The sequence below is a fragment of the Capra hircus genome, chromosome 6 (genome assembly GCF_001704415.2).
Source record: "Capra hircus breed San Clemente chromosome 6, ASM170441v1, whole genome shotgun sequence".
NCBI lineage: Eukaryota > Metazoa > Chordata > Mammalia > Artiodactyla > Bovidae > Capra > Capra hircus.
Window position 1 is genome coordinate 25,090,732 of NC_030813.1, and position 27,364 is coordinate 25,118,095.

At 40.8% G+C, this 27,364-nt stretch overlaps 1 protein-coding gene across 2 annotated transcripts in view; it reads right to left on the reverse strand.

Moving 5' to 3' along the window:
- DAPP1 (dual adaptor of phosphotyrosine and 3-phosphoinositides 1) overlaps positions 1 to 26,630 on the reverse strand; it is a 55,938-nt gene extending 29,308 nt beyond the window's left edge. For both annotated transcript variants that reach the window (XM_005681377.3, XM_005681376.3), the window contains exons 1-3: positions 26,352 to 26,630; positions 4,811 to 4,933; positions 2,172 to 2,305 (exon numbers count right to left, since the gene is read on the reverse strand). In XM_005681377.3, coding sequence (XP_005681434.2) covers positions 2,172 to 2,305; positions 4,811 to 4,933; positions 26,352 to 26,452 — 358 coding nt within the window. In that variant the 5' untranslated portion in view covers positions 26,453 to 26,630. The remainder of the gene's footprint in view (positions 1 to 2,171; positions 2,306 to 4,810; positions 4,934 to 26,351) is intronic.

Sequence of the window (27,364 nt, forward strand, 5' to 3'; positions counted from 1 at the left end):
CAACAGTTAGAACTGGACATGGAACAACGGACTGGTTCCAAATTGGGAAAGGAATACATCAAGGCTGTATATTGTCACCCTGCATATTTAACTTATAAGCAGAGTATATCATGAGAAATGCTGGGCTGGATGAATCACAAGTTGGAATCATGATTGCCAGGAGAAATATCGACAACTTTAGATATGGAGATGATACTACTCTACTGGCAGAAATTAAAGAGGAACTAAAAAGCCTCTTGAAGAGGGTGAAAGACGAAAATGAAAAGGCTGGCTTAAAACTCAACATTCAAAAAGCTAAGATCATGGCATCCAGTCCAATTACTTCATGGCAAATAGAAGGGGAAATAAGTGGAAACAGTGAAAGATTTTCTTGGGCTTCAAAATCGCTGCAGATGGTGACTACAGCCACGAAATTAAAAGACTCTTGGTTCTTGGAAGGAAAGCTATGACAAACCTAGACAGCATGTTAAAAAGCAGACACATCACTTTGCTGACAATGGTCCGTCTAGTCAAAGCTATAGTTTTTCCAGTAGTCATTTAGGGATGCTAGAGTTGGCCCACAAAGATGGCTGAGCACCAAAAAATTGATGTTTTTGAACTGTAGTGTGTTGGAGAAGACTCGAGAGTCTCTTGGACTGAAAGGAGATCCAACCAGTCCATCCTAAAGGAAATCAACCCTGAATATTCATTGGAGGGACTGATGCTGAAGTGAAGCTCCAATACTTTGGCCACCTGATGGGAAGAGCCGACTCATTGGAAAAGACCCTGATGCTGGGAAAGATCAAAGGCAAAAGGAGAAGGGGATGACAGAGGATGAGATGATTAGATAGCATCACTGACTCTGTGGACATGAATTTGAGCTAATCCTGGGAGATCGTGAAAGACCAGGGAGCCTGGCTGCTGCAGTCCCATGAGGTCGCAAAGAGTCAGACACAACTTAGCAACTGAACAACAACAGGGCCAGGGTAGCAGTGGAAATCAATTCATCCCCACTTGCCCTTTATTTATGAGAACTATTGCTGGTTAAATGGTAATTTTCAGGGTTTATTAGGAGGATTTTCACCAGAAAAAAGAAAAAAAAGGATCACTTCAGTCTTACAGTTTGGAATATTCTATTAAAGACCTTGCACGGTCAGTATAAGGTAAGGCAACTATTTTGTGGTTTCCGTCTCTGCTCAACACTGTATGATTCATATCAGGGTCTGTTCGGGCCACAGAAATAGCAGAAGAGGAAAAGGCAATCGTATCTCTCCCCAGAGTGGTTAACAAAAAGCCCGCTAACCGAGTTTACCATGAACATGAGTGTGTACAAATTCTTAGCAACTGACTGTGTCATTAATGCTTGAATTCCTTTTGTGCTTGATTCTTGGAATTGTCCAACTTTTGATTAACTGAGAATTATCATCATTTAGGACATACAAAATTGTGATTCTTTTAACACAAATACAAAGGAAATCTTTTACATACTTTAAATAGTATAGACAAATGAGTTAGATACTTAAAAAGTCAAGATAGTGTGTTTTGGTTTTAATTTGAATTTTCTGATTTGACTCTAACCACCCGAAAAGGAAATTTCAAACTTTTTCAGGCATACTTAAGCCCCATTTAAAAATTTACAAGAAACCAAGACTTAGGAGAACAATTTTTAGTCAGTATTTTCACTATTCAATGACCTTTGGGGAAATTTAAGTGTAAATTTCATTTTTAAAAATGCTCAAAAACTGTTCAAAATGGCCATTTTGTGTCTCCCAGATAGGCAAACTGCCCATACCTAAACTTCTGATGAATCAAAAAGTTGTTCTTTCCTTTATTCTTTCTTTCTTTATTGTATATATCATTAGGCCATTTTTTAAAAATGTGTGCTCTTAGTCAATCCACTAAATAATATATCCTGAGAAAAACACCTATTTTGTACAAAGCATTTTGCTTTCTCCTAAAGATAATACTGAAATGTATATATATATATGTATATATATATATAATATACATACATATAATTTATTTATGTAGCATATGGCATAGTAATTGAAAAGATATGTTTCTAAGCATACCCAATTGTATATAGTATGCACATAATCCAATAGAAGTGACAACCATTTACTTGAAATCCATTTGTCCCCCCTCCCTTCTGAAACAATATCTCTCAGGTCAACTATATGTGCATAGCTTACCTGTCTCACTTCCAATCAAAGGCTGATTTGCAAAATGCTTGACAAAATCCTTCAAAGATGAGAATTCGTTAAAGCCAAATTTAAATGAATATCCAGTATATTCAACATGAAAGTGTTTGACTGAGTCTTTGGCTCTAAAAGAAAAAAAAAAGGAAAAAAAAAACAATGCTACTTAGGAAACAAGTATCTTTTTTGAAGGGAAATGTAACCTTAGGCATTAGTATCACTGTGAAACCCTTCTCAAAACAGAGTTATGACACAATCACCAAAACTGCTGGCATTTAAAGAATAGCACTCCTCTAATAATTAGTAATGTCGAGAATCTTTTCATGCACTTATCTGTATGTCTTTTTTGGAGAAACATTTATTAGGTCTTCTGCTCATTTTTCAAATGGATTGTTTGTATTTTGCTGGAGGCATAAGTGTAAGAGAGACAGGAAGAGAGATGATAGAAACGGCAGGCCACCCTCTCCCCAGATTCTCCTCTGTGCCTGGTCCTCCTCCCTTACTTGGAAGTCAGTACAAATTCTGCCTCTTTTCACTTAATCAGTTATGTGAGCCCAGTTCTTTGCCTCCCACACCTGTTTCACTCCCTGCTGAATAAAATACCAACTTTCCTTCATTGCCATTTTTGAAATAAGGCAGAAAATTAAATTATATATATGTATCTATATCTATAACCATATACACACACACTCACACACACACATACACATATGGCCTCACTTCCACTATTATTCTCTTTCAGGTAATTTTCCACCTTAAGCAAAAACCAGAAGTCAGAATCACCTAGAGGGTGCAAGTTTCTGGGCCTTACCCCCTGAATTCCTGATTCAGTAGGTCCAGGGCTGGGCCCAAGACTTGTGTTCCTAACAGGCTCTGAAGTGGTGCTACTGGTCTGGGGACCACGTTTTGGCAACTGCCATCGTCCAACCAGCTGTAGTATTCTCCTAGGAGCTTCTGCCTTTGTCCCTTAGCTTGTACTGTTCCCTTCACCTGTGACTTCTTCCGCTTTGTTTTTGATTGTGTCCGTTCAAATGCCACTTACTCTATCAAATATTGCATGGTATTCCAGCTTGAGTTACTTGTTTTTTCTCTTCTCAACAGTTCACACACTTACCTTGCTGTCTTTCACGTCATTTAGAGCACTCTCCTTTGTAGTAGAGTATTTATATATGGCCTCATTGCCCCTGTGAGGCTAGACTTCCTGAAGACAAGGTCTTTGAATCTCCTACAACACTTATCAAAGTGGTAAGCACAGAGTGGCTGCTCTGAAATATTATTAAGGAAGTGAATGAACAAATGAATAAAAACAACCATTCTCCTGAGCTGGTCTTTGGTTCATCTCACTTTTGCTGGTGGTTATTAGTTTTTAAAGCATTTCCAAGTGCTTGTAATGGAAATTAACAATTTATATTTTAAATTTGTATATAGATATAATATATGTGTTATCTCTTTATAAGGCTTATGAAACATGTAAAAGTGAAAAGTTATCTTTCTTTGAGCCAACAATTCCACAGGTTTGTCTGAGATTTTGGAGTGATCCATGCAATAAAGGATCAACAATCCAACCATTAAATATAATTTTAACATTTGCTGTTGATTCGAGAAAGCACAATTCCTGCTTCAACCCAGAGTTGAATTCCTACTTCAAGCAGAATTCCACTTTTGATTAAAAATTTTCCAAAGATGTTGTTTAGAAAAATTTATAAACAAAATAAAACAATAATGGCTTGAGGTTAATGGGTGGGTGCTGCTGCTGCTAAGTCGCTTCAGTTGTGTCCGACTCTGTGCGACCCCATAGATGGCAGCCCACCAGGCTCCTTCATCCCTGGGATTCTCCAGGCAAGAATGGGTGGGTGGCCGAGGGCAATTTCATGGAGTCCTCATATCCTAGCAACTGCCTGTGAACCCAGTGAGACTTGCTATATGTCAGGGGAAGCCAAGGTGACAGGTACTAACAGATAACCAATGACTCCCCCTGATTATCAGGTGGCTAGGTCACCTTCTCTGAAAGGGAAGTCAGCCAGGAGAAAGTGTGCAAGAGAAACCCTGAAAGGGCTGGCCAGTGACTGTTTTGAGCCAGGCATATCCGGTGGGGACAAGATTAACTTTCTTAACAGTGGGGGGAATTGGAACTTTGAGAAATTCTGTTTATAGAAAAAAATTAAAAGTTGCATGTTGCCTGCTTGAGTTTGTGGTTATGAAAGTTTCATAGCCATAAGTCATTTTGATTTTCCAGAGAAAGCAAACAACAGTGAAAAGGGTACCGGGCCAGGCTCCAGGGATGAGGATTCTGGTGCTGTTTCTAGCACTCTTTTACTGAGTGGAAGACACTTTACCACTTCAGTTTCTTCCTCAATCAAGCAAGAGTTTTAGATTAAATAATTCATAAAATCTCCTTCAGCTTTAACATTTTGTTTTGGTCCCAGCTCTAATAATATTTCCCCTGCTAATGGAAGGAGCAGGCATGTTTTCTGCAGCCTCACCACTCAGAGCTTGGCATCCTTGGACCTGCTGATGTAACAAGAATCAAGCGAATTCCATCTTCTGGCAATCTGCATGTGATGCTGAAGTCAGTGCCCATATAAGTAAGAGATGGGATCCCACTAAATTCATAGAGTTCTTATGAACCCTACCTCACAGAGAGGGAGTAGAGCCCAATCCTTTCGTTGCTGTCCCGCAGAAGGTAGCTCCCATCACGTCCGTTGGAGAGGAGCAGTGCCTCAGCGGCATGGCGGGTGAGATTGCCGTGGTACCACCTGGGGAAGAGAGAGCAGCACTTTCACTCAGAGTGAACTGCGGAGGGACTCTTCCTGCACTGGGTTTTCCTCTCAGAGATTACCTCAGCAATATTCTCCACCCTGGTAGCCCTGAGGCCAAACTCTGAGCCAAGACATCAAGAAAAGAAAGTTGCTGGATGAGGCTGAAGGGGAAAGGAGGGATTTGCCTTATCCCAGCGTGTTATGGGTTGAACTGTATCCTGAACACTCTTATGTTGAAGTGCTGAGCCCTAGTACCTCAGAATGCTTCCTTATTTGGAGACAGGGTCTTTAGCAAGTTATAATGAGGGTTCTTAAGGTGGGTGCTAGGGGTCTCCTCCCTTGGTGGCTCAGATGGTAAAGAATCTGCCTGCAGTTCAGGAGACCTGGGTTCGATCCCTGGGTTGGGAAGATCCCCTGGAGAAGAGAATGGCTACTCACTCCAGTATTGTTGCCTGGAGAATCCCTTGGACAGAGGAGCCTGGTGGGCTACAGTCTATGGGGTCATAAAGAGTCACACACGACTGAGTGACTAACACTTCCATTTTCAAGGTGGGTCCTAATTCAATAGGACCATAAAAAGAGGACTTTTGGAGACAGACTTGAACACAGGGAGCGTGCCTTGTGAACACTCTCCCTAAAGACAGCCATCTGTAAGTCAAGGAGGGTGAGCTGGAGCAGATCCCCCCTCATAGCCACCAGAAGGAACCAACCCTCCTTGGGGCTGACACCTTGATTTGGGGCTTCTAATCTCCAGAACATGAGACAATCAGTTTCCTCTGTTAAAGTACTGCCATTCTGTGGTACTTACTCATGCAAGTCCTAGCAAACAAACCCACATTACTTTGTAGGCAGATTTTTAAAATTTCAAGTCAAAAATAACCATAAGAATAGGCTTGGGCCAATTTTCTCTCTTTCTTTTGATCTATCATGCTCTCTTTTAAAAGTGTGGTACCATGTTTTGTAACGTGTAAAACCACTGAGCTGTTATCGCAGAGTCCATTGTCATGAGGGAAATGAAGCTGAACACAAGGAATTCAGACGTTTTATACAGAGATGCAAGCTCTGTTCACTATTGTTTAAAACTCACAAATACCTGCAGAATTGGGGAAGTCCCAAGGATATTCAGACTAATGTATGTGTTTAAAAAAATAAATAAACTCCAAAAACACATTAGAAAAGGTAACATATATCTATGGTAGAAAAAAATCTATATAGTTCAAAAGAAGGCATAATGAAAATGAAGCTTTTTTTTCTCCCCTTTAATCCACATCACCCCTGTTCCTTTCCTTACAGGACCCCAATGTTACCCATTTTCTGTGCTTCCTCCTGAGAGGAATCTTTTGTGTCCAGAGGCATCTAGGCATGTCCCCAATCCCAGCTCTATGGAGACAAGAGCATCCCAGGCACCCTGTTCTGCACCTTGCTCCTTTTTCCTTTCCCGTTCTTTTTAGTGAGTCAATAGAGACAGTTCAGTGTGGTGATTAGGACTGTGGTCTCTGGTGTCAGTTTGCCAGAGTCCTGATCCACGTGAAACCTCTTATAGCTGTAACACCTTGGGCAAGTTACATAACCAATCTAAGCCTCAGTTTTCTCACCTCTAAAACAGAATTAATAACAGCAGTGCCTCATGGGCCAGCAGTAAGTTCTGCTTGCTATGGTCAAAGCAGTCTTGGCAAACAGTTGAGCTCAAAACACATTAGCTGTCACGAAGCCGTTGAGATCCCCAGAGCCATAACTTGTGATGTTGCCTCTGAGGTGTGATTTTCTTGTTGCTCAGATATACTTGTTGATTACTTTCAGCTTCTTTCAGATATGGGAAGCTAGGTCATGGTGGGTAGCAGCTGCTGTTAGGAGCTATAGTGCAGGGCAGCGAAAGGGAAGGAGACAGGAGCAGCTACACAAATATTGCTGATAATGTCAGTGAACTCAGTACTATTACAGAGGTGTGCATGGTGTACAAGGAAGTGCCCTGCTCTGAGAGTGATGGATCTGCTGGGATGTCCTGTGCTATGATATTTAAGCCTGATAATAAAAATTAAACATAAGACCAAAGGCAGAGGGAGTTTCTACATAGGTCTCTGAGCTCTCTGTTTTCTAAATCAGTGTGTCCTAATGTCTGCTTCTTTAGCACATTTCTTTGTGGCAGAGATGCCTCGGTCCTGAGTTAGAAATGTACTTGCTAACTAAAAACAATGGCAAGGAAAAGCATTTTTATAAGAAATCCCATTGAGTTATTTACTCCTTCATTGGACTAATTTCCAAATGTGCTCAAATCTTCTCAGCATCAAATTCTTTAAATGTTGGAACCTAACACTAATATGTTGTTTGTCAATGATACTTGAATTAAAAAAAGGAAAAAGGAAAATTGGAGGAGCTGAAAGTGAGGCTATCAAAAACTTCAGGTTTGATTACAGGCAGAATACTAATTTTTTTGATAAATGAAATCTTTATGAAGTCACAAGTTCTTAAATGTATGTTGCAATAATTATATTTTGAATGGACATTTCAGTTTAAGTTAATAGATTACTTATCTGAAGCAACAAAATTCTAAAGTGTAAAGAATCTGGACATTAGCATTCTTTTCAACAAGATCTAATGATGTCTGTTTAAAGCATTTATAGAATTCTGATCATTACAGCTTGATAGCAGTTTTTATTGAGGTTTTTTTTTTTTTTTAAATCCCTTGGTTGTGCTGCAAGGCACGTGGGATCTTAGTTCCCTGACCAGGATTCCAACCTGCATCCCCTGCACTGGCAACATGGACTCTTAACCACTGGACCATCACAGAAGTCCCAGTTGAGAACTTTTTTAAGGTAATCTTTTAAACAGTAACTATATATCATAAGCACATAAGAAATCCTTGAATATAAAGCATTACACTGTGCTGTAATTTGGAACATCTCAGGGGTCGTTAATTTATTGGTAGCAGCTTGGTAGGGTCAGCATGGCCATCCCAGGTTTCATGGAGTCCTGGGCCCAGGCAAATCTAAGATAGAGCCTACCAGGCAGCCAACCTACACTTCACCATGTCTGCATGGCAATGAGGATCTTCATTCCCCAAACAACTCTTTCAGAAATGCCTAAACTTCCTCTCTTCATTGAGTTAAGCATCATTTCCCAGAAAATTTAGATCAGGTTATCTCTCAGGGAAGTGACTATAAAGCCAAACAGCATTACATATCCTTTGTAGGAATATGTCCATCTTTGGTAAGGATGGTTCAAGATTGTGTTCATACAGAGTGAAAGTTTAGGGACTTTCCTGGTGTCCAGTGGTTAAGAATCCACCTGCCAACACAGGGGATGCGGGTTTGATTCTTGGTCCAGGGAGATTCCACATGCTGTGGGCCAACCAAGCCTGTGCGCTGCAGCTACTGAAGCCCAAGCACCCTGGAACCTGAGCCACAAAAGAGAAACCACTGCAAAGACAAGCCCATGCACTGCGACTGGAGAACAGCTCCTGCTCAGCGCAGCGAGAGAAAACCCGGGTACCGCAGTGAAGACCCAGCACAGCCAAAAAGAAACCAACAAATAAATAAATAACGAGTTTTTCAAAAAAGATCAAAAGATTGCAAATATAGTCTTGGTCAGTCATGAGTTTTCCCATAGTTAACCTTTTCTACTTTCTATCGTTCGACCTTATAAATCTTTGTCTACTGAGTACAAATCTGTGCAAGGCATTATACTAGGCAGCCAAAGGGAATAAGAACCCAGGCTGGGCTTCAAGAAACCATTAATCTAGGCAAGAGGGTAAGAGAAGTATTTTGTGAGAGTAAAGATCAAGGCCATTTTTTGAAAGTCTCAACATCTAAGCAGGCCTTAAAGAACATACAAGTTATTTTAAAACTGTGCTTTTCTTTTTCTGGTAACAAAGAATATGTAGTAAAAATCAAAATATGTACATATACAGAAGAGGAAATGAAAGTCATTCACAGAAGAGAAAATATGTATTTCAAATAAATAGTCTCACTATTAATCAGAGAAATGCAAACTAAAACAATAATGTAGTATTTTTTTTTTTAATCCACCAGACCGGTTAGTATTAAGTATTGGAGAATTTAGGGGCAATGGATATTATCATCTACTGTTGGCAGGTGTTTAAGTTGGAGGGAAACTTACATATCTAGTGTAACTGGACATGCCCACATGACCAGCGACTCTACTTCTGATGTCTGATTAGTGAAACACTCACAAGTACACAGAAGGACGTGTGAATGAAAATGTTTACCATAGAGAATTTGTGAGAATGAAAATTAGGAGCCATCCTAATTTTCCACCAACAGTGAGATGATAAAGTTGAGTGCTCAGAGGATGAGATTTTGTTAAAAGTTAATCAGATAAGGAGCGAAACTGGGTCATTTGTAGTGATGTGGATGAATCTAGAGTCTGTCTCATGGAATAAAGTAAGTCAGAAAGAGAAAAACAGGTATCTAATATTAACACATATGTTATATATGAAATCTAGAAAAATGGTACGGATGAACCTATTTGTAGGGCAGGAATAGGGATGCGGACATACAGAATGTCTGGTGGACACAGTCGGGAAGGGGAGGGTGGGGTGAACTGAGAGAGTGGCCCCGACATGTATACACTATCATGTGTAAAACAGACAGCTGGCGGGAAGCGGCTGAATAGCTCAGGGCGCTCAGCCTGGCGCTCTGTGACAGCCCAGAGGGGTGGGATTGCGGTGGGAGGCTCAAGAGAGGGGATATATGCGTCCTTATAGCTGTTTCACATTGTTGTACAGCAGAAACTAGCACAACGTTGTGAAGCAATTATCCCCCAGTTATTTTTTTTTAAAGCTATGAAAAAAACAGTTAATCAGAATTTGAAAAGGTGAGAGCATGTTGGTCACCAAATGCTGGGGGCAGGAGGTCAGGTGCAACCAGCACTCCTTGAGGGAATGCCAAAATGCTTGCCACCCTGTGAAGACGGATGTAGTTCTGAGCAACTGAGAATTGTCCCGCTCAGAATGCCAGTTGCACCCCCGTGGGAAAACACTGAATGCTTAGGTCCACACGTGTCAGAGCTGACAGATCCCAAAACGTACTATCAGGTACAGTATGAAACTGCTTAAGGAAAAATCTCTCTCATCTCCTCCAAATAATACAATACATACACATATAAAAGCACATAAAAGCACAAAATAGGAAGCTGATAAAATATACTCCAAACTTATAATAACAGTCCTTAATGGAAAGAACCGTGATTGAGAGTAGTGTTAAGAGTCCTTAGTTTGATTAAGTTTTCCTAATTTAGCTTGTTCTAATAAAAAAAAAATACATACATATATTAATTGAGTAACTAAAATTTGAAAAAGAGAAGACAGTATTTCTACCTTAATTCAACCTCCAGGGCCCTGGTAATGCTTATTGTATTTAATTATTTTATTTTATTTACCTATTCAACTACTGTTAATTGAATTCTGGAAGTGATCTAGTACTTGAATGGAGAGAGGGAGAGAGAGACTTTTTCTCTATTTAAAGCCTGGTGGAATTTGGAGCGACAATTGTTCAGGGAGCTATCTGTGCAAAGGGAATAACAGGAGCAAAGGCCAGAAAGCAGGCAGACACCAGTATGTATCAGGTCAGGGCCCTCATAGTGGGGTGGGCAATATCCAGGTGAGTACCCAAGGGCAGCAGCCAGGCATGGTGAGATGAAGCTGGGAGGATATTGATGCCATCTTATGCTTGGCTCTAGACGCTGACTGTTCCTTGGCTGATGTCTACAGAGCTTTTTATGGCTTAAAACGCATACACAACAGCTCATTACATAGAGTACTAATTGCTTGGGTCAAAATTCCTGTAACTGGGGCTGTGTTTAAAGTGTTTTTATTTGGTTGTTCTGACTTTAGATGGAAGATTCAAATTTTAAGGGACTTGAAACTTGTAAAATTTGGAAGTCTCTTTAAGAAAAATTAATGTTAATTTATCAAAAGAGAAAAATTATTTAGAGTGAGAGATCATAATAAATTGCAAATTTTAAAAGCTGACATCAACAAAATGAAAAGGCAACCTGCTGAATGGGAGAAAATATTTGCAAATCATATATCCAATAAGGGGTTAATATTCAGACTAGATAAAGAACTCAATAGCAAAAAAAAAAAAAAAAAACCCAAAGCAATCCAATATTAAAATGGACTGAAGATCTGAATACACATTTTCCAAAGACAGATGGCCAACAGATACATCACTAATCATCAGCGAAATGCAAATCAAAACCACAATGAGATATCACCTCACACCTGTTAGAATGGCTGTCATCAAAAAGACAAGAACTAACCAGTGCTGGTGAGGATGTGGAAAAAAAGGTTGGTGGGAATGTAAATTGATGCAACCACTATATAAAACAGATTGGAGGTTTGTCAAAAAATTAAAAATAGGACTGCTATATGACCCAGCAATTCTACTTTTGGGTATTTATCTGAAGAAAATTAAAGCACTAATTAGAAAACACATATGTTTAAAAAAAAACCATGTTAATTGCTGCATTATTTACAGTAGACAAGATGCAGAAATAACCTAAATGTCCATTGATGGGTGAATGGATAAGGAAATGTTATTAAGCCATAAAGAGTTAAATCTGGCCATTTTCAACATGAGTGGACCTTAAGGGCCTTGTGCTAAACAAAATGTCAGACAGAAAAAAGACAAATACTGTATGATATCACTTATATGGGAAATCTAAAATACAAAACAACCAACCAAACAGAACAAAACAGATTCATAGATCCAGAAAACAAATGTACAGTTTCCAGAAAGGAAAGGATTGTGTGTGAATCAGGTGTAGGTGATCACGTCTGGTTATAAAATAAATAAGCCACAGGGATGTAATATACAGCATAAGGAATATCGGTGATAATATCGTAAGAACTTTGTAGGGGACAGATGGTTGCTAAACTTATTGTGGTGATCATTCCATAATGTGTACAAATATCAAGTCACTATGTAGTACTTCTGAAACTAACATAATGGTGTATGTCAGCTATATGTGTGTGTGTTCAGTCACTCAGTCACGTCCAACTCTTTGCAACCCCATGGACCATAGCCCACCAAGCTCCTCTGTCCATGGAATCTTCCAGGCAACAATAATGGAGAATAAAGGGTGCCATTTCCTACTCCAGGGGATCTTCCCAACCCAGGGATTGAGCATTGGCAGGCGGATTCTTTAGCACTGTGCCACCTATATTTCAATTAATAAAGAATGAAATACACCAACATTTAGCTATGAAAAATAAGAAAAAATAAAACAACAAAAAAGAAACAAAACACCAAGCTTGCAGATATAGAGAACAGATTGGTGAATGCTGGAGATGCATGTTGAGGGGGTAGTAAAATGGATAAAGAATATCAAAAGGTACAAATTTCCTTGTGATGAAAGTTCTCATCACAAGAAAAAATGTTTTGTTACCCATGTGGTGACGGATGTTAACTGAACTTACTGTGGTGTTCAGTTTGCAATATACATAAATATCGAATCATTATGTTACATCCTGGAAACAAATATAATGTTATATGTCAATTATATCACTAATTAAAAAAATAAAAAGGTGACAAACTGAGAAAACAACTTATATTCATTAAATACCTGTTTAACACACCTCCATACTTTTTTCTCTAGACTTTTGGCCATATCATCTTTATTTTTTCATGTAAAACAATGTTTTACTGTAATTTTCTATAGAGAGAACAGAAAAATTCAATCTTTCACCTATAATTTTTTAAATTATAGATAGCAGAGAAAAGTTATTTTCAACTTCATAATGTGATGTTGATAATGAAGTTTTTAGGATTGTTGGAAAATTTGAGAACCTCTATCAAATTTCTTTCATAAATGAGCTGTAAGGGTATTTAAAATTTTAATGCTCAGGGACTAATCATAAATATTTTTCCAACTGATGCATTTATTTTAACTACCTCAGTAGGGTCTGTGTAAGACAGAGGCCCTGAAGCTGAAGCTTCATTGACTTCACAGTAAACTCACTTCTGGTGATTACAAAAGTCACATCAGCTTTTTTTTTTTAGAGTAAACAATTAAAATGTTTGATTTAGTAAATAAAAGCTACATTGAGTCCCTAATCGCAAACAGCTCGGTTTATATTTCTAATTTTTGTACAATGTGTGGGCAAAGTCTCAACCCTAGTAAGATTCTTATCTAATCTTTGTTTACATATTGCTAGTAATGGGGAACTCACTGCTTGTACAGGCAAACCTGTACATACTTCTATGATTTACAGCCAGAAAACCCTTGCCTACATCAGTCTACTGTTTCCTGATGTACAGCATTCAACAGATGGTCTCAAAGTTACTTCTTGGAGTTATATAGATGTCACTTACACAAATAGTTAAAAGTGTTTAAAATGTTCTCACTTTTGTTTACATCATCTTCAACTTCTCCTTTTATGATAGACTTTTAGTCCCTTGATCACCCAGAGAACTTGTCTCCTCTGAATACTTTCCAAATATTTAAAATCTATCTTCAAGATAAGATTTGATATGTAAACCAAAAGCCCAGAGGCTCTCCTTATTCCAGCTGTCAGGTACGTTGCAAGGCAACCCAAGATTGCAGTCGTTTCTCAACAGTTGCATCACACTGCTGATTCACTCTGGATCTGCTGCTGATTAAAACCCCTAAATAAGTCCTGTTCCTCTGTGGCTCTCCCACATCTCTGCCAGCTACGTTAGATGATGTTTTTAGAATTTAGTGCAATAAAAAACCTTTTTACTGCTGGGAACTGCCAAGTGAAAAAGAATGCTAATACGCAGTCAACGTGGTTCACAAACACCCGTGCGGTAGCCGCGAAAATTTTGTGAGGCAAGAGCATGCCTTTATCTCGCCTATTTCCTCAGTGATGAGTCCATCTGCCCCAGTGACTTCTGACGCAATGGTTGTGACTCCATGCAAGTAGCAACCTCCATCTTTCTCATCTGTCAAAGTGACTAATAATAACACCTGGTAGGAAAACTCTCTTATTTTCATGCTGGAACATTGACTTCTTTAATAAACCTCTTATATGATTCTTTAACTTTTGCAGAAGAGAGCAAGATACAATCTTTGCAGTTGATAGAACATACATGGGTCTTCCTTGGTGGCTTAGTGGTAAAGAATCCATCTGCCAATGCAGGAGGTGCAGGTTTAGATCCCTGGGTCCATAAGATCCCCTGGAGAAGCAAATGGTAACCTACTCCAGTATTCTTGCCTAGGAAATCCCATGGACAGAGGAGCCTGGAGGACTACAGTCCATAGGGTTGCAAAGAGTCAGACACAGTTGAGCGACTGAACAACCGTTATGAATATTCTAGACATTGTGTTGGTTGCTGGGAATACAACTCCTCTGCTCCTTGGGATAAGGTTCATTTTCCAGAAACTTAAAAAAAAAAAAAAAGTTTTGCCTCATTGTCCCTGAAGAAGTGAAAAAGAGCCAGAAACTACTCTTTACAACAACACATTTGAAGCAATGTTGTATTTTCTTTTCTCCCAAGGTCCACATGTTGTCATAAATGGCTCAAGGGTAATACAGTCAACAAAAGCTTACCAAACTTCCAAAGAATATTTGTACTGGGCTTACTAGCTTATCAAACCCGCACCTGGCCTTGAAGGAAACTGTGGTGTTATCCCTTCCATGATACATTAACAAATTAGGAAACATCCACCCACTAAAGACTTTTCATAGCTGCCTCTCAGTGAGATACAGGAAATAAGCTCAACCACAGACCAAACAGACGAGCTCCATCCAGAAACCCCATCCTCAGTTCTGCCTCTTCTCTCATTCCAGTGACCTTTGTGCTAGAGCCTCCTGGGAAACTGCCCCACCATACTGGAGTCTTCATGGTTTCTTATCCCTTTGAGTTTAATTGTCTTAACTTAATTTGTTGATACAATTATTTCTCATTCTGCTCTGTCCTTTGAAACAGAAGCTTTCAAGCTCTTTGAATTAACCAGCAGCATAAAATATATTTTGCATCTGTGTGTGTGTGTGTGTGTGCGTGTATACACAGTTACATTATAAACATGCATACAAAAAAACCCAAAAAGTGTTATAGGAAACAATACTATCCTTTTAAATGCTGTTTACTATTTTCTTTTCTATTTCTTTTCAACAAATATTGATTGTGATACACTAGATTAACTTTAAGGACGTGCTTGGGTTGTATCTGATGTTTGAAAAACAACGTGAAGTCTTTTGCCATTCAGAACCCTGAGATTTTGTTAGGAATTCACATTAGCACATTCACATTCCTGGACCCCCTGAATTATAATCTGTTTTCATCACGAGCTCTACATGATTGGTATGAGTTTAGAGTTTGAGAAGCACAGAGTTGAAGGACTCTTGGTCCTAAAAACTTTAATCCACTTCAACCGTCTTGATGGTTTGAGTGTACTGTATGTCGTATTAAAGAGGGAGACAAAGAGAGCAAAGAGTATACTAAGTGGCTTCACAGTACTTAGGAAGAAAAGAGAAGGGTCTGTGGCTGATTTAATTTTTAAAAAGTCCCCAGATAGCTGGTATCTTAGTGAGACGGACAATAAATGATATAGAAGGGGGAGCTCCTGAGGAGATGAAATGATCAAGGAAAGCTTCATGGAGGAGGAAGACCATGAGTTGGAACTTGAAGAATAGATACAGAATTCATTAAGTAAAAGACAAAAGAGCATTCCAACAGGAGCGGTAGCATAAGCAAAGGCCCTGGGGTTGACACATGCATGGGTCTATAGGAAACACAATGCCTACCTGGAACAGAGGGTCTATATTGAGGAACAATGCAAAATAACACTGGAGGAACAAGTGGACACAGAAACCACTCTTACATATTAGAACATGAGCCATACATCCGGTTTGGGTTATATACATCTTGGGGAGAAAATTTCTTCCTAACTCACGTCTACAGATTATTTACATATTTAAATACCTATTTTCCCCCTTCCTGCCAAAGAGAAGTGACATAGAAATAAGTTTCTGTCCCTTCAGACTTACGAGGACATATATTTTAACCCAAAACAATAACAGAAAGTCCTGCTTGTGTGAAAACAGCTTATAGGCTCTGGAGTTGAACAGCCAACAAAAGCACTCTTCTTTAGAGAATTTTCACTTTTTATTCATTTTCAAAATTACGCTCACTTTTTTTCGTGTTCATGACAAGCATTTTCTTTTCTAGACAAAAAGTAACATGGCAAGCCTTCTTAATCAAAAACTTAAATAGATTATATTTGAGAAGCTTTAGAATGCAAAAGAAACAGTTCTGAAAATTATTCTCACTTTTGAATGGCACTGACATACTTTCTGAATGCTCTAGACCAAAGATGGCAAATTCATAACATATGATGCACTCCCCTTTTCTTTCTTTCTTTTTCTTTTTTTAAATTTATTTGGCTGTGCAGGTCTTAGTTGAGGCCCTCAGGATTCTCAGTCTTCGTGGCAGCATCTGAAATCTTTAGTGAAGTACACAAACTCTTAGTTGCAGCATGTGGGATCTAATTCCCTGATCAGGAACAGAGCCAGCCCCCTGCATTGGGAGCGCAGAGTCTTAGCCACAGGACCACAAGGGAAGTCTCTGCGCTCTCTGTCTTCTTCCTTGCTAAGTTTATGCTTGCCCTCAGAATCTTCTGAACACAATGATGATAGAACAACACAAAAAAATGAATCTATTAGGCAATCTCAACCTAAGCCATCTTAACTCAGGCTACTTCATCCTCTGTGCTTGAGTCCCTCCATGGGATTGCTTTTGTATTCATTTTTTTCACAGGGTCGCACAGAGTCAGACACGACTGAAGCAACTTAGCAGCAGCAGCAGTGTTAGATACTTTGATTTCCTGAAAAAATGAAGCACTCGGCCATCAGAAATCATGGGTTAAGGAAAAGGAAATGTCTTATCAGCTCAGAAGATGTCAGTAGTGAAATTGGTCCCATAGTCAGGCTGTGGCATATTTTATGTGACAATGTGGTACTGTCCACATGAGCATGTTAAGTCCGCTGTTCACAGATGTGGGCTCATCTTTCTGTTGATCATAGCAAAGGATCCCAACCAAATAAACAGAACCAAGCAGAGGCTTGGCAAAGAAGTTTGAAAGCTCTGTGTATCATAGTGTGATACATGGGGCAGTTGTAGAAAGACTCACCACAGTCTCCAATCAGGAGGATTCTGTGATGGAACCAGCTGGTCCGAGGCAGTGTCCATTGGCATTCTAAATGCCCACGTTTACAAATGATAGTAGCAGAGCTAGATGGGGCGGCCAGCTGCCCCGGGCTTTAGGAAGCACACCTGAGTGATGGCAGAGCCAGGGTAGTCTCTGGCCACACAATGCACTGAAGGTGGGGCCTCCATTGTTTTCTCGTGGAGCCAAGGCCCAGCTAAAAGGAAACAGACTGAATGGGTGTGATAATTCTGTGGGAGTCGGAAACCAGGCCAAACCTGTTCTTGAAGGAGACTGAGCAGCGAGACAAGAAGTTCTGAGGGGTGGAAACACAGAAAGAGAGCCAGAGACCCGGAAATCCAGAGACACAGAGGGAAACAAAGGGTCAGAGACACATAAGCCAAGAACTGTAAAAAGAGAGACACAGAGACCTGGAGACCGAGAAAGGCACACACAGAGGCTCACATAGGCAGCCAGAAACACCTAGGGACTAACAGAGACCCACCCAGAGTGATCCAGACACAGAAGTGGAGAACCCCAAGTGACAGAAGGACGCAGACCCACAGAGCCTGACTTGGGTCCGTGGACCCAGGGAGGTCGGAGACACGTGGGACCCTAGGGCAGAGCCACCAGGAATGGGGAGGGTGGGGAATGAGGGCAAAGTGCATCTCATCCCAGCGGAGATCCTGTCCAGTCCCCAGGTCTGCCTGCAGTGTGCATTAACGGCTGTAAAACCGAAAGAGCATCATTGTTCTCCCCGTGGCTGGGGGTCAGGGAATGTGTGATTGGGACCTGGAACCAGATTTCAGAGACTGGCTAGAAAAACTATTTCATGGATAAGAGCTTGAGGGGGACTTGAATGACTGGGCAGACATCCCAAACCAGAGGCTCTCTCAAGAAGGCTCATATCTGAGTGGAAGCAAGCTTGACTCTGCACTTAGTCCCTTACAACCTAAACATCATGCAATGCTGCTTCAGGGTGGATAATTGTCCTCAGACTGTAGTTGCCATTGACAACCTACCACTGTGGGCTGGGACAGGAGACAGAGATGGCCACTTTCAGGAAGCTACATCTATAGGAAAAGGTCCCAAACTTTGGGGGAATGTAAAAAACGAAAGATCCTTGTTTCATCATCTCCTATCTATTTCATTATTTAGATGGTGCCTCCAACTGAGGTCAATTTTTCCCAGCAGGTAAACCATTTGTTAAGAGGACTGAGTGAGTCTAGGGGTAATATATACAAGTACATCACCAGTGTCGGTGTGGAAAACTGAAGTCAGGGACCTTGAGTTCTTGTCTTGGTTTTGACCCAACTTGAGACGATTCAGATATTTAGACATCTGCTCTTTGTCAAGTGCTGGGCTTGGATGGAATAGACCAAGATGTGTAACCTACAGCCCTGCCCCTACGTTGCTCATTGTCAAAAGGAGGACTCAGTGCTCAGCCTGGAGCAGATGTCCAAACCTCTGAGGGCCTTAGGACTGACATCATCTGGAAATGGTTCTAAGACTATGTGGAGAATTAATCCAAAAGATATACAATACTGGTGGTGAGTCAGAATGCTATGAGCAGTAAAATGAGACTCAGGCACCTTTAGATTTTTATAATGATAGAGCAAACAATGGATGAATTAGAAGGCATTCATGACATTAAGACTGTCAAAAATTTTTTATGTCATTTTGAAAAACTATACAAAAGCAGAACTCATTCTTATTTGGATATGAATCCCTTATGTTTTTAGCTCAGAGGAATTACTGGCATCCACCCCTGTTCCTTCCTTACTATTCCCAGATCCTCACTCTAGTTTTTTATTCACAGATCTGTAAACTCCCTCACTTGTTGGCTTTCTTGGCTCTGAACTCATTGCTATGCACCATGCTCAACTCCCAGGTTAATCTCCCAAAACGAAGCATGGTGGCCACACAATTCCACATTCCTGTAAATGTTCAATATTTCCATACTGTCGAATGAAGTTTGACTGAAGTCCAAACTCCGGATCTATTTAAGGCTTTCTGGAATTTGGACCAGTCTAAATATTCAGATTTTAAAATAGAGAAACAGGTTAGCTGAGGAAAGACCAGACTCAGAATCCCCTTTGAGAAAGAACTAAAAATAGATGAAGAAGATATAGGGTACCAGAAAGCCAGAGCAAAATTATATACACGGTATGACCGCAATTCCATGTGTGTTTACAGAAAACTGCTTTTAAAAGACTGGAGAGAAGTTGAATAATATGTCATTTGGGGGGTCACTTTGGGTGCTTTTCTTTGTTCCCAAATTTTCAATAATTAGTGCATTTATTATTTTAAACTGTGATGAATAATATCAGATATATAAGAAAGTAGAAAAATAGTATAAATAATACCCACATATTTAAATAATATTTATATTTTAGGTAAAATCATTTTTAACTTTTTGCCGTATTTTCTTCCTATGTTTTTGAGTGAACATTTAAAAGTAAATTACAGATATCACAGCACTTTAATCTTAAGTAATTCAGCATGTGCCTCCAAAAAGTAACCTTGTCTGACATAGCTATATTTTTCTCAAAACAAATTGAACTCTTGCCTTTATGCTTTTTAAACTTTAAAGATTTTTAAACAAAGCAGAATGGGAGCAGACACTAGTGGGCAGGGAGCTAGGGGCACAGGACTATAGGGAGTCTGGAGATGACCAGGCAACAGCTAAGACTCAGCTACCCAGCTGCGGTGGGGTTCAGATACGGGTCCACATCAGGGAGCAGGAGCCGGAGTGTGTGGGCTCAGACCAGGAATTTATCCTAGCTGATGGGATAGTTGTGGGAGGGAGTTGGTGGGAACAAGAAATTAACCCAGGTTTGAAAAAGAAAAAAGGAGGGTAAGAAACTAGAAACCAGAAGAGGACAGCCAGGTGGAAACGTTCTCAAAGAATGTCGCGAAGGTGGGGTCTCTCAGAGGTGAAGACCAGAGTCAGGCTGAAGGCTGAGTAATGACCCTCCCAGGGGCTGGGAGGGTCCAAGTCCATGTGGATGGTTTTCATTTTCTGAATATCCACATGCTTTCCTCCTTCTACTGTGTTATTCATGCCATTTTCTCTTTAGAAAATGTCTCTCTCTCTGCCTTCAACTGACAGAAATTCTATGGATCTCCTTGCTTCTGGCCATCTGCCGTGAGCCTTGTGTAGACGCAGTGATGACCCCGGCCCCTCTACCCTGCCTTCTAACTCCACCCACACCGGCACGCCCTGTCCTCTGCACTGTAAGCTCCTCCAGGGGATAGCCACTGCTTACTGCTAGCATCTCCCACAACTGCCTTGCTTAATGTCATCATTCAACAGACGGATCTATGAAGGAATAGAAGGGAGAATGAATGAAACAAAGTGACCCCACCCAGCGTGGAGAACCTGTGTGGCCAGACTTCCACATGTAAGTGGGAGGAAGTCACTGTTACCCATAGAGGAACAGAAACACAACAAGCAAAGAGGAAATTCAGTTGCTTCAAGCGGAGATCGAACTGTGCACTGCAAGTTGCATACTCTTGCTCAGCCACAAGAGAATCACCCTCATGTTCAGAGTCCAAGATTACAGAATTGTGCTAGAAGAGGAACAAGCTTCATTGCTCTACTTGGTATCAAGTAAACAGGTTCCTTTAAAGCTTTGACTCTACCATGTTTTTCTTAGCTTACTCAATTTGTCTAGCCTAGAAGAAAGGAATCTGCCCTCAATTTTTAAAAGTTCTGATGAATTAGGGTATTGATCTGGCTTTGTGTGCATATTTATTATATGAAGAATGTGAAAGAATAATGTCTTTTAGTAAAAAAAAAAAAACATTTTGGTGGTAGTCATCACAGAACTTTTTTTTCTGTCAGTTCTCACCAGCACTAATAGTGCAGGTATAATAAGAAAAGAGAAGTTTGACAGAAATTAGGAAGTCATATTAGTGGAGAAAAATGTGTGCTCTGGAGCCAAACTCCCGGATTCAAAGTTTTGTGAGCCTGTAAACCTGGGCATGTGATAATAAAAGCTCTGTCCTTCATTTCTCCATTTGCAAACAAGAATGACATAAGTGGTAGTATCTATCCACAGTGATGTGTGAATTTAATAAGTCACACAAGCAAAGGGCTTAAAATAATGCCTGGTATACAGTGAGCGTCCAGCAATGACTAATTGCCATTCTTAGAACATTTGCCTTCTTTCATCTCGTGGAAGGAGTAGCAGCTTTGGAGCAAGTTCCTAGGCACTGTCAGGGCACCAGCATCGAAGTCTGTGACCTAGAGACAGCTCACTTGACTGACTTGAAGTCACCTCCTGGATTTATGAAATGAGCACAATCACACTGTGCTGACATTGGGAAGGTCAAATGATGTGAATGGCCTGGGGCTGGCACATGACTCAGAACAGGAGAACAACCTGGTTCCATGGGATAAGCATGGACTGGGGACCCAGATTCTCTAGGATGCCAGGCAGTCTGATTGCTCTGCTGATGAGTCTCCTTGGATATAGAGCTGGAGCATCAGTATCATTCAAAGACCAGAGTGAGTGTATGCAAAATGCCTGCCTTGCCCTTGCCGTGAGAACTTGCTTTAGTTGTTATTACTCATTCCCTAGGTCAGCAAGTCATCATCTGAGGGCCAATTCCTGCCAAGGTACAAGTTTTTGTTTCGACTGTGAGCCAAGTGGAGTTTTATACTTAAACAGTTAGAGGGAAAAAAAAGAATATTTTGTGATTCATGAAAATTATATGAAATTCAAATTTTAGGGTAGGTCCTTAAATAACATTGTGTTTGCACACCATCATAGTCATTTATTTTTGTGTTATCTATGGCTGTTTTTACCCCACAAGGGCAGATGTAAGTAGCTGAAGCATAAGTCATAAAGCCTGCAAAGTCTGAAATATTTATAACCTGGGTTTTGACAAAAATGTTTGCTGACCCTTCATCTGGTCTAATCTTCTCTTAGAGGTGAGAAGTGAGAGACTTTTTAATGAATTTATTTTAATATCCAGAGCTTAGAATCTACTTTCTTGACTTTGACCAACACAGCCAAACACAGATACTTTCTTATCAAATTTGATACTTGGGAAAGTATATATATAACAAAAGAATATTTTTTAAAGGAATATTTACTATATTTCTCACTTGAAGGAATATGTATGACTAGATAATTTGAATAATTTTTTCTTTTCTTTTTACATTTTGGCCCCACAGCATGTGTGATCTTAGTTCTGCAACCAGGGATTAAACCCATGTCTCTTGTAATCTCTGGATCACCAGGGAAGTCCCCATGAATATTTAGTTTTAAAATATCCTAAAATATTTTTATTTTGTGTCTGTAGTTATACCGTTTGCAAGGGAGCATCTTTAAACAAACTACGAACCTACACCATTCCTACACTGTTTTGTAGGAACTTTTGCTTTAATAAAAGAATTGCGGAATTTTAAATAGTTAAAATGAAAGTGAAACTGTTAATCGCTTTGTTGGTCTGACTCATTTCAACCCCATGGACTGTAGCACACCAGGCTCCTCCTCTGTCCTTAGAATTCTCCAGACAAGAATATTGGAATGGGCTGCCATTCCCTTCTCCAGGGAATCTTCCCGACCCAGGGATCGATCCTGGTATTCAGGCATTGAAGGCAGATTCTTTACCATCTGAGCCACCAGGGATCGATCCTGGTATTCAGGCATTGAAGGCAGATTCTTTACCGTCTGAGCCACCAGGGAAGCCCTTTAACGGGGACGATCCCCTGGAGAAGAGAACACTAACTCCGGTATTCTTGCCTAGAAAATTCCACAGACAGAGGCGCCTGGCGGGCCTACAGTCCGTGGGGTCCCGAGAGTTGGACAACACTACACTGATTAGCATTCTAGCCTAGTTTGTTCCTTAGGTGGTGTCTCGAATCGTCATTGCTTGTTTCCTTTCCCCATCACTTGATTTTGAAAGCCTCACACAGCCTGCCCTCTGTTCCCTGCCCACCTTCTCCTTCACACGGATCCTCCACCGCCCTTGCCCCTCCCTTCCCACCTTCCCCCACCCCCATTCAGCCGGTGTGTAAGTGAAGCTGAGCAACCTTTGCAGATTGTGTTATTTCCCCTTTGCTTCTGGCTGCGTGAATATGTTTAGGGTGAAGAAAAAAATGTTTTTAGGCTGACACTCGACAAATGAGACGCAGAAATGCATCCAAGTTGCTTAATTTAGGTACTTTAGAGAGAATAAAGGCATCTTCTGTGCAAGTCATGTGTGTCCTAGAAAGGCAGGGGAAGGAGCTGCTGCAATTCAGGGTCTAATTTACAGAGCTGACAGATTCCAGAGCCCGGAGGAAAATAGGGACCGAAGAACAAAAATGCATATCTTCCATTTAACCATCACCTTATCTGTTTGTCTATATCAAAAATACAAACATTAAGAATCTACCCAACTATTCAAATAATCCTTTTAAAAACAACTTTAAAATGAAGGCAATAAAATCAGCCCCTTTTTATCTACCAACTGCATTAAATCATTTTGTTTTTAGGGAACATTTGAAAAACTGAATTAATTAGAAGTTTAGGAGTAGCTGGATTCTGAGGTGGCACAGTAGTAAAGAATCTGCCTGCCAATGTAGGTGATGCAAGAGACACAGGTTAGATTGATCCTTGAGTCATGAAGATCATTTGGAGTAATATATGGCAACCTGTTCCAGTATTCTTGCCTGGAAAATTCCAAGGACAGAAGAGTCTGGTGGGCTACAGTCCATGGAGTTGCAAAGAGTCAGACATCATTGAGCCTCCACATTCTATCTGGAGGTAGATTCTACCTAACCAGTAGCTTATAGGTTCAAAGAAGAAGTTTCACTTTATTCAGAATTCTGCCAGAGACAAGAAGTCATTTTCAAGTTTTCTCAGATCCTATGACCGACGAGAAGTGTATCAGGATTGTCCTAGAGGGACAAGAGCTCAAGTCCATTATTAAATTGTCAGGGACTTTTTAAGCTTGTTGTTAAACCTTTGGCAGCTTGAAAATGCCCAAGGTCGGAGTATTTATACCTGGGAAACAGGGCCATCCACCAGCCAGGTGATATATTTACCCAACACGGAGTATTAAAAAAAAAATGCTCTTTTGGCTTCTTATCAGGGTGATGAAAATGTTATAAAATTGGTTTATGGCGATGGTTGTAGCGCTCTTTAAAGCCACTACAAATTATTGAACTGTACACTAGAAATGAGTGAATTCTATGATCTATTAAATATATCTATAAAAAACTGGTAAACAAAATGCTCCCAAACCCACAAATGAAATATCAGTATCTATTTATTCATGGCTTTAAGATTCCTCATGTACGTACTCAACAAATGAAAAACAAGGCCACATTGACTCAGTGATTCTGACGGATTTCTGTTCTGTGCAGGGATTCTCAGCTTCAGTCTCCCTCTGGAATCACTTGGAAACTTTACAAAGAAAATGCTCACCTCCCAAGACACTGATGTCATTTGTCTGGTGGGTGGCCTGGGCAGGGAATTTTTTTAAACTCCTTAGGTTATACTAGTTCATGGCCAAGGTTAAGAAACACAACTGTAGAGCAATTTCCCTAGACAACTGTAGCTGGCCTGTTGTTACAGAAACCATCCTCCCATGTTAAAGACATTTCCAGGCCTCCTGAAATAGAGAGGTCTGGACATAAAAGCACCTTTTGGGGGTAACTGGGCGTTACAGTGGATGTCCATCTCCACATGTAGAGGAAAGACACCTGTTTCCTGGTGGGTTTTACCTGTAGTCATTTCTTGCTATGAGCACTAAGGTGGGGAGAAGAGACAGCATTAGCTCATCTCTGTCATTGAAGTGAGTGCCAAGGGTACTCAATCACAGAGCCTCGGTTCAAGGATTGTTGAATTAAGAGAGCAGAGCTGAATATTTCCTTTGTCTTTTCTCCTTTGGAGCTTCCTACCAATTGTGGGCTGGGAATCTAGATAATCCATCGCATAAAGAATGATAGTTTAATAAGTTAATAAAGATCTAAGTGAGAGCCCAGCTTCCTGCTTTCATGCCTCGGCTCTGTGAAGACTGTTTTGGATGCTCAGGGGGCATTTGACCTCTGCTGTTTGGGGATTTGGTCCAGGAGGCTAGAAGTGTCCTGGAGCTCTGACTCCACTCCCCATAAGGGGAGTTTCCTTTACTGAAAAATCTGGCTGTTATGTCTGATTTACCTTATGAAGGTAGAGTTCAATTCTGAGACCTCAAGTTTAAAATCTATTAATAAAGACAGGACTCGTTGAGAACTCTTATAGTAATACAACTCCAAAAGATACAATCTCTACGGTCTTCAAGGAGAGAGAGTTCATCCCCAGTTTTTCTCTGATTAAGAACACAGACCTGGCAGATTGGAAACCTGACTCGTAATTGATTGGTGACTGTTGGAACTTAACTCAGTCCCTTTGGTGCTTGTTTCCTTCCTTTGTAAGATGGAGATGAGTGAAGGTCCTCTGTCCTTGGGTGTTTGTGAAGATCAGAGCTGTTTAGTAGGACAGCAGGTGCAAGGCTTGCCTCTCTGGAATCACAGATGTCAAAACCAGCCTTGCCAGTCTATTCCTGGTGCATCCGGGGAAAGGAGCAGTTTCTCTAGGAAATCCCCTGCCCTTCTCTTGCGCAATACTTGCTTCTTTTATTAAGTATCCTGAGGAACTGTCTTGTCTGGTCCCTTTCTAAAGACAGGACTGTGATGATTTCACCTACCTAAATGTACAGCCTGTTTGAAGCAGAAAGTTTATCCCCTTCCTGACTTGTTAGTATTTGAAAGGGTCAAAGTTGTCCTTCCAGACATGCATGCATACAAGAGGTCACAAGTGTAGTGTCGGGAGAAAGAAACACATATGGGACACGGCTGCACACACTTCCTCATTCTTTCTCTTTTGAAAAAGTCCCTCTCCCTTATGGCAGGGTCTAGGCTTTCTGTTTATTTCACAGCTTGGAGCTCAGAACTGTTAAACAGCACATTTATTTATAAACCAGATCAATAACAACAAGGAAACCCAGCAACATCAGTGACCACAGCCCAGTTCTGTCCATAATCTCAAAGAATTTCCAATATTTTATTTTTGTCCCGTTTTCTCCACCTCCTTATTTTTAGATCTGCAAAGATGATACATGCTTTCACAGTGGAATTGGCCCCACACAGAGGTGAGTATCTACTGTCCTTTGAGTAATAAGAATGGAAGATTGGCAGGCAGAGAGAGACAGTACTAAGGTAATCACTCATCAAGCTGAGCATTCAGGTCAGAGCCGTGAGTTAAGGTTCACCCAAGAACCTCCAGGAGAAGGGGACCTGCCCTCTTACCCCAAGTCCTGGAGCAGCTCCGCTTCTCCATCCGACCTGCTCCACAGATCTGAAGGATCCTGGGTGCTCATCTTCCCTTCTAGATAGTCTGCTCTGCCCATTCACGCCCCTCACGTCCACAAAGCCCCTGCCAAGGTGCTCTGGGTAAGCGGCAGAGAGGGACGGCTCTGCTGTTCCTCACAGTCTCCCCTCCTTGGTGAGACCCAAGCCGGCTGTGGCTGCAAGTCTCCAACCAGCAAGGAAGTGAAACTTGGTTACTCCTCCCACTGACACTCACCACCCCGGCCCCTAGGCACTGGCAGGAGTGTTGTGTCAGTCAGGAAACATGCAAAGTTAGGTGGCCACCCCTGAGGACACCCACACTGCCTCACGCAACACGCAGTTACTGTCAAAGGAAATAAAGACGAAAGTACTCCAACTGAGATTGAGTATTAACTCCGACTCTCCTCAGGAGGCCAAACCATCATTTTTCTTAATGCTGTTTGCCTCTGGTTTGTAGGGGATGCATTCCATCACCCCTGTCTCACACACAGGAGCACGGAGGTAGCTTCTAGGTGAGAAACATCTTTCAAGGAGGTAAAGAAATCAGACTTGAACCACTAGCCTCTGTCCTGAAGTCTGATTTTTATCACTTTCTCAATATTGCTGCTTCCATCATTCAAGCTTTTCAACATACACTTGATGTTCAGGTTGAGCGTGATTCAGAGATAATTATTGTTCCTCCAGGGAAGAAGGATTAAGTTCAAACAAAGTAGAGAAGCTGCAGGGGGGCAGCCAGGTGCCCAGCTCAGAGGGCAGGTTAGAGCTCCCAGAATCGCTGCATTTCGCTTCCTTCCCTGGGTGACTCACACCTGGTATTGCTCTGTGTCCAGTCTCATGGGTAGAGCTTGCCAGCTCCCTAAAAGTTCAAAAGGGAAACTGTCATCACTCTGAATCCTGGGGAAGTGGACAGAGTACTGTAATAAGGGGACAAAGAACATATGTTGCTTCCCGCATACTCTCTATAGGAAACT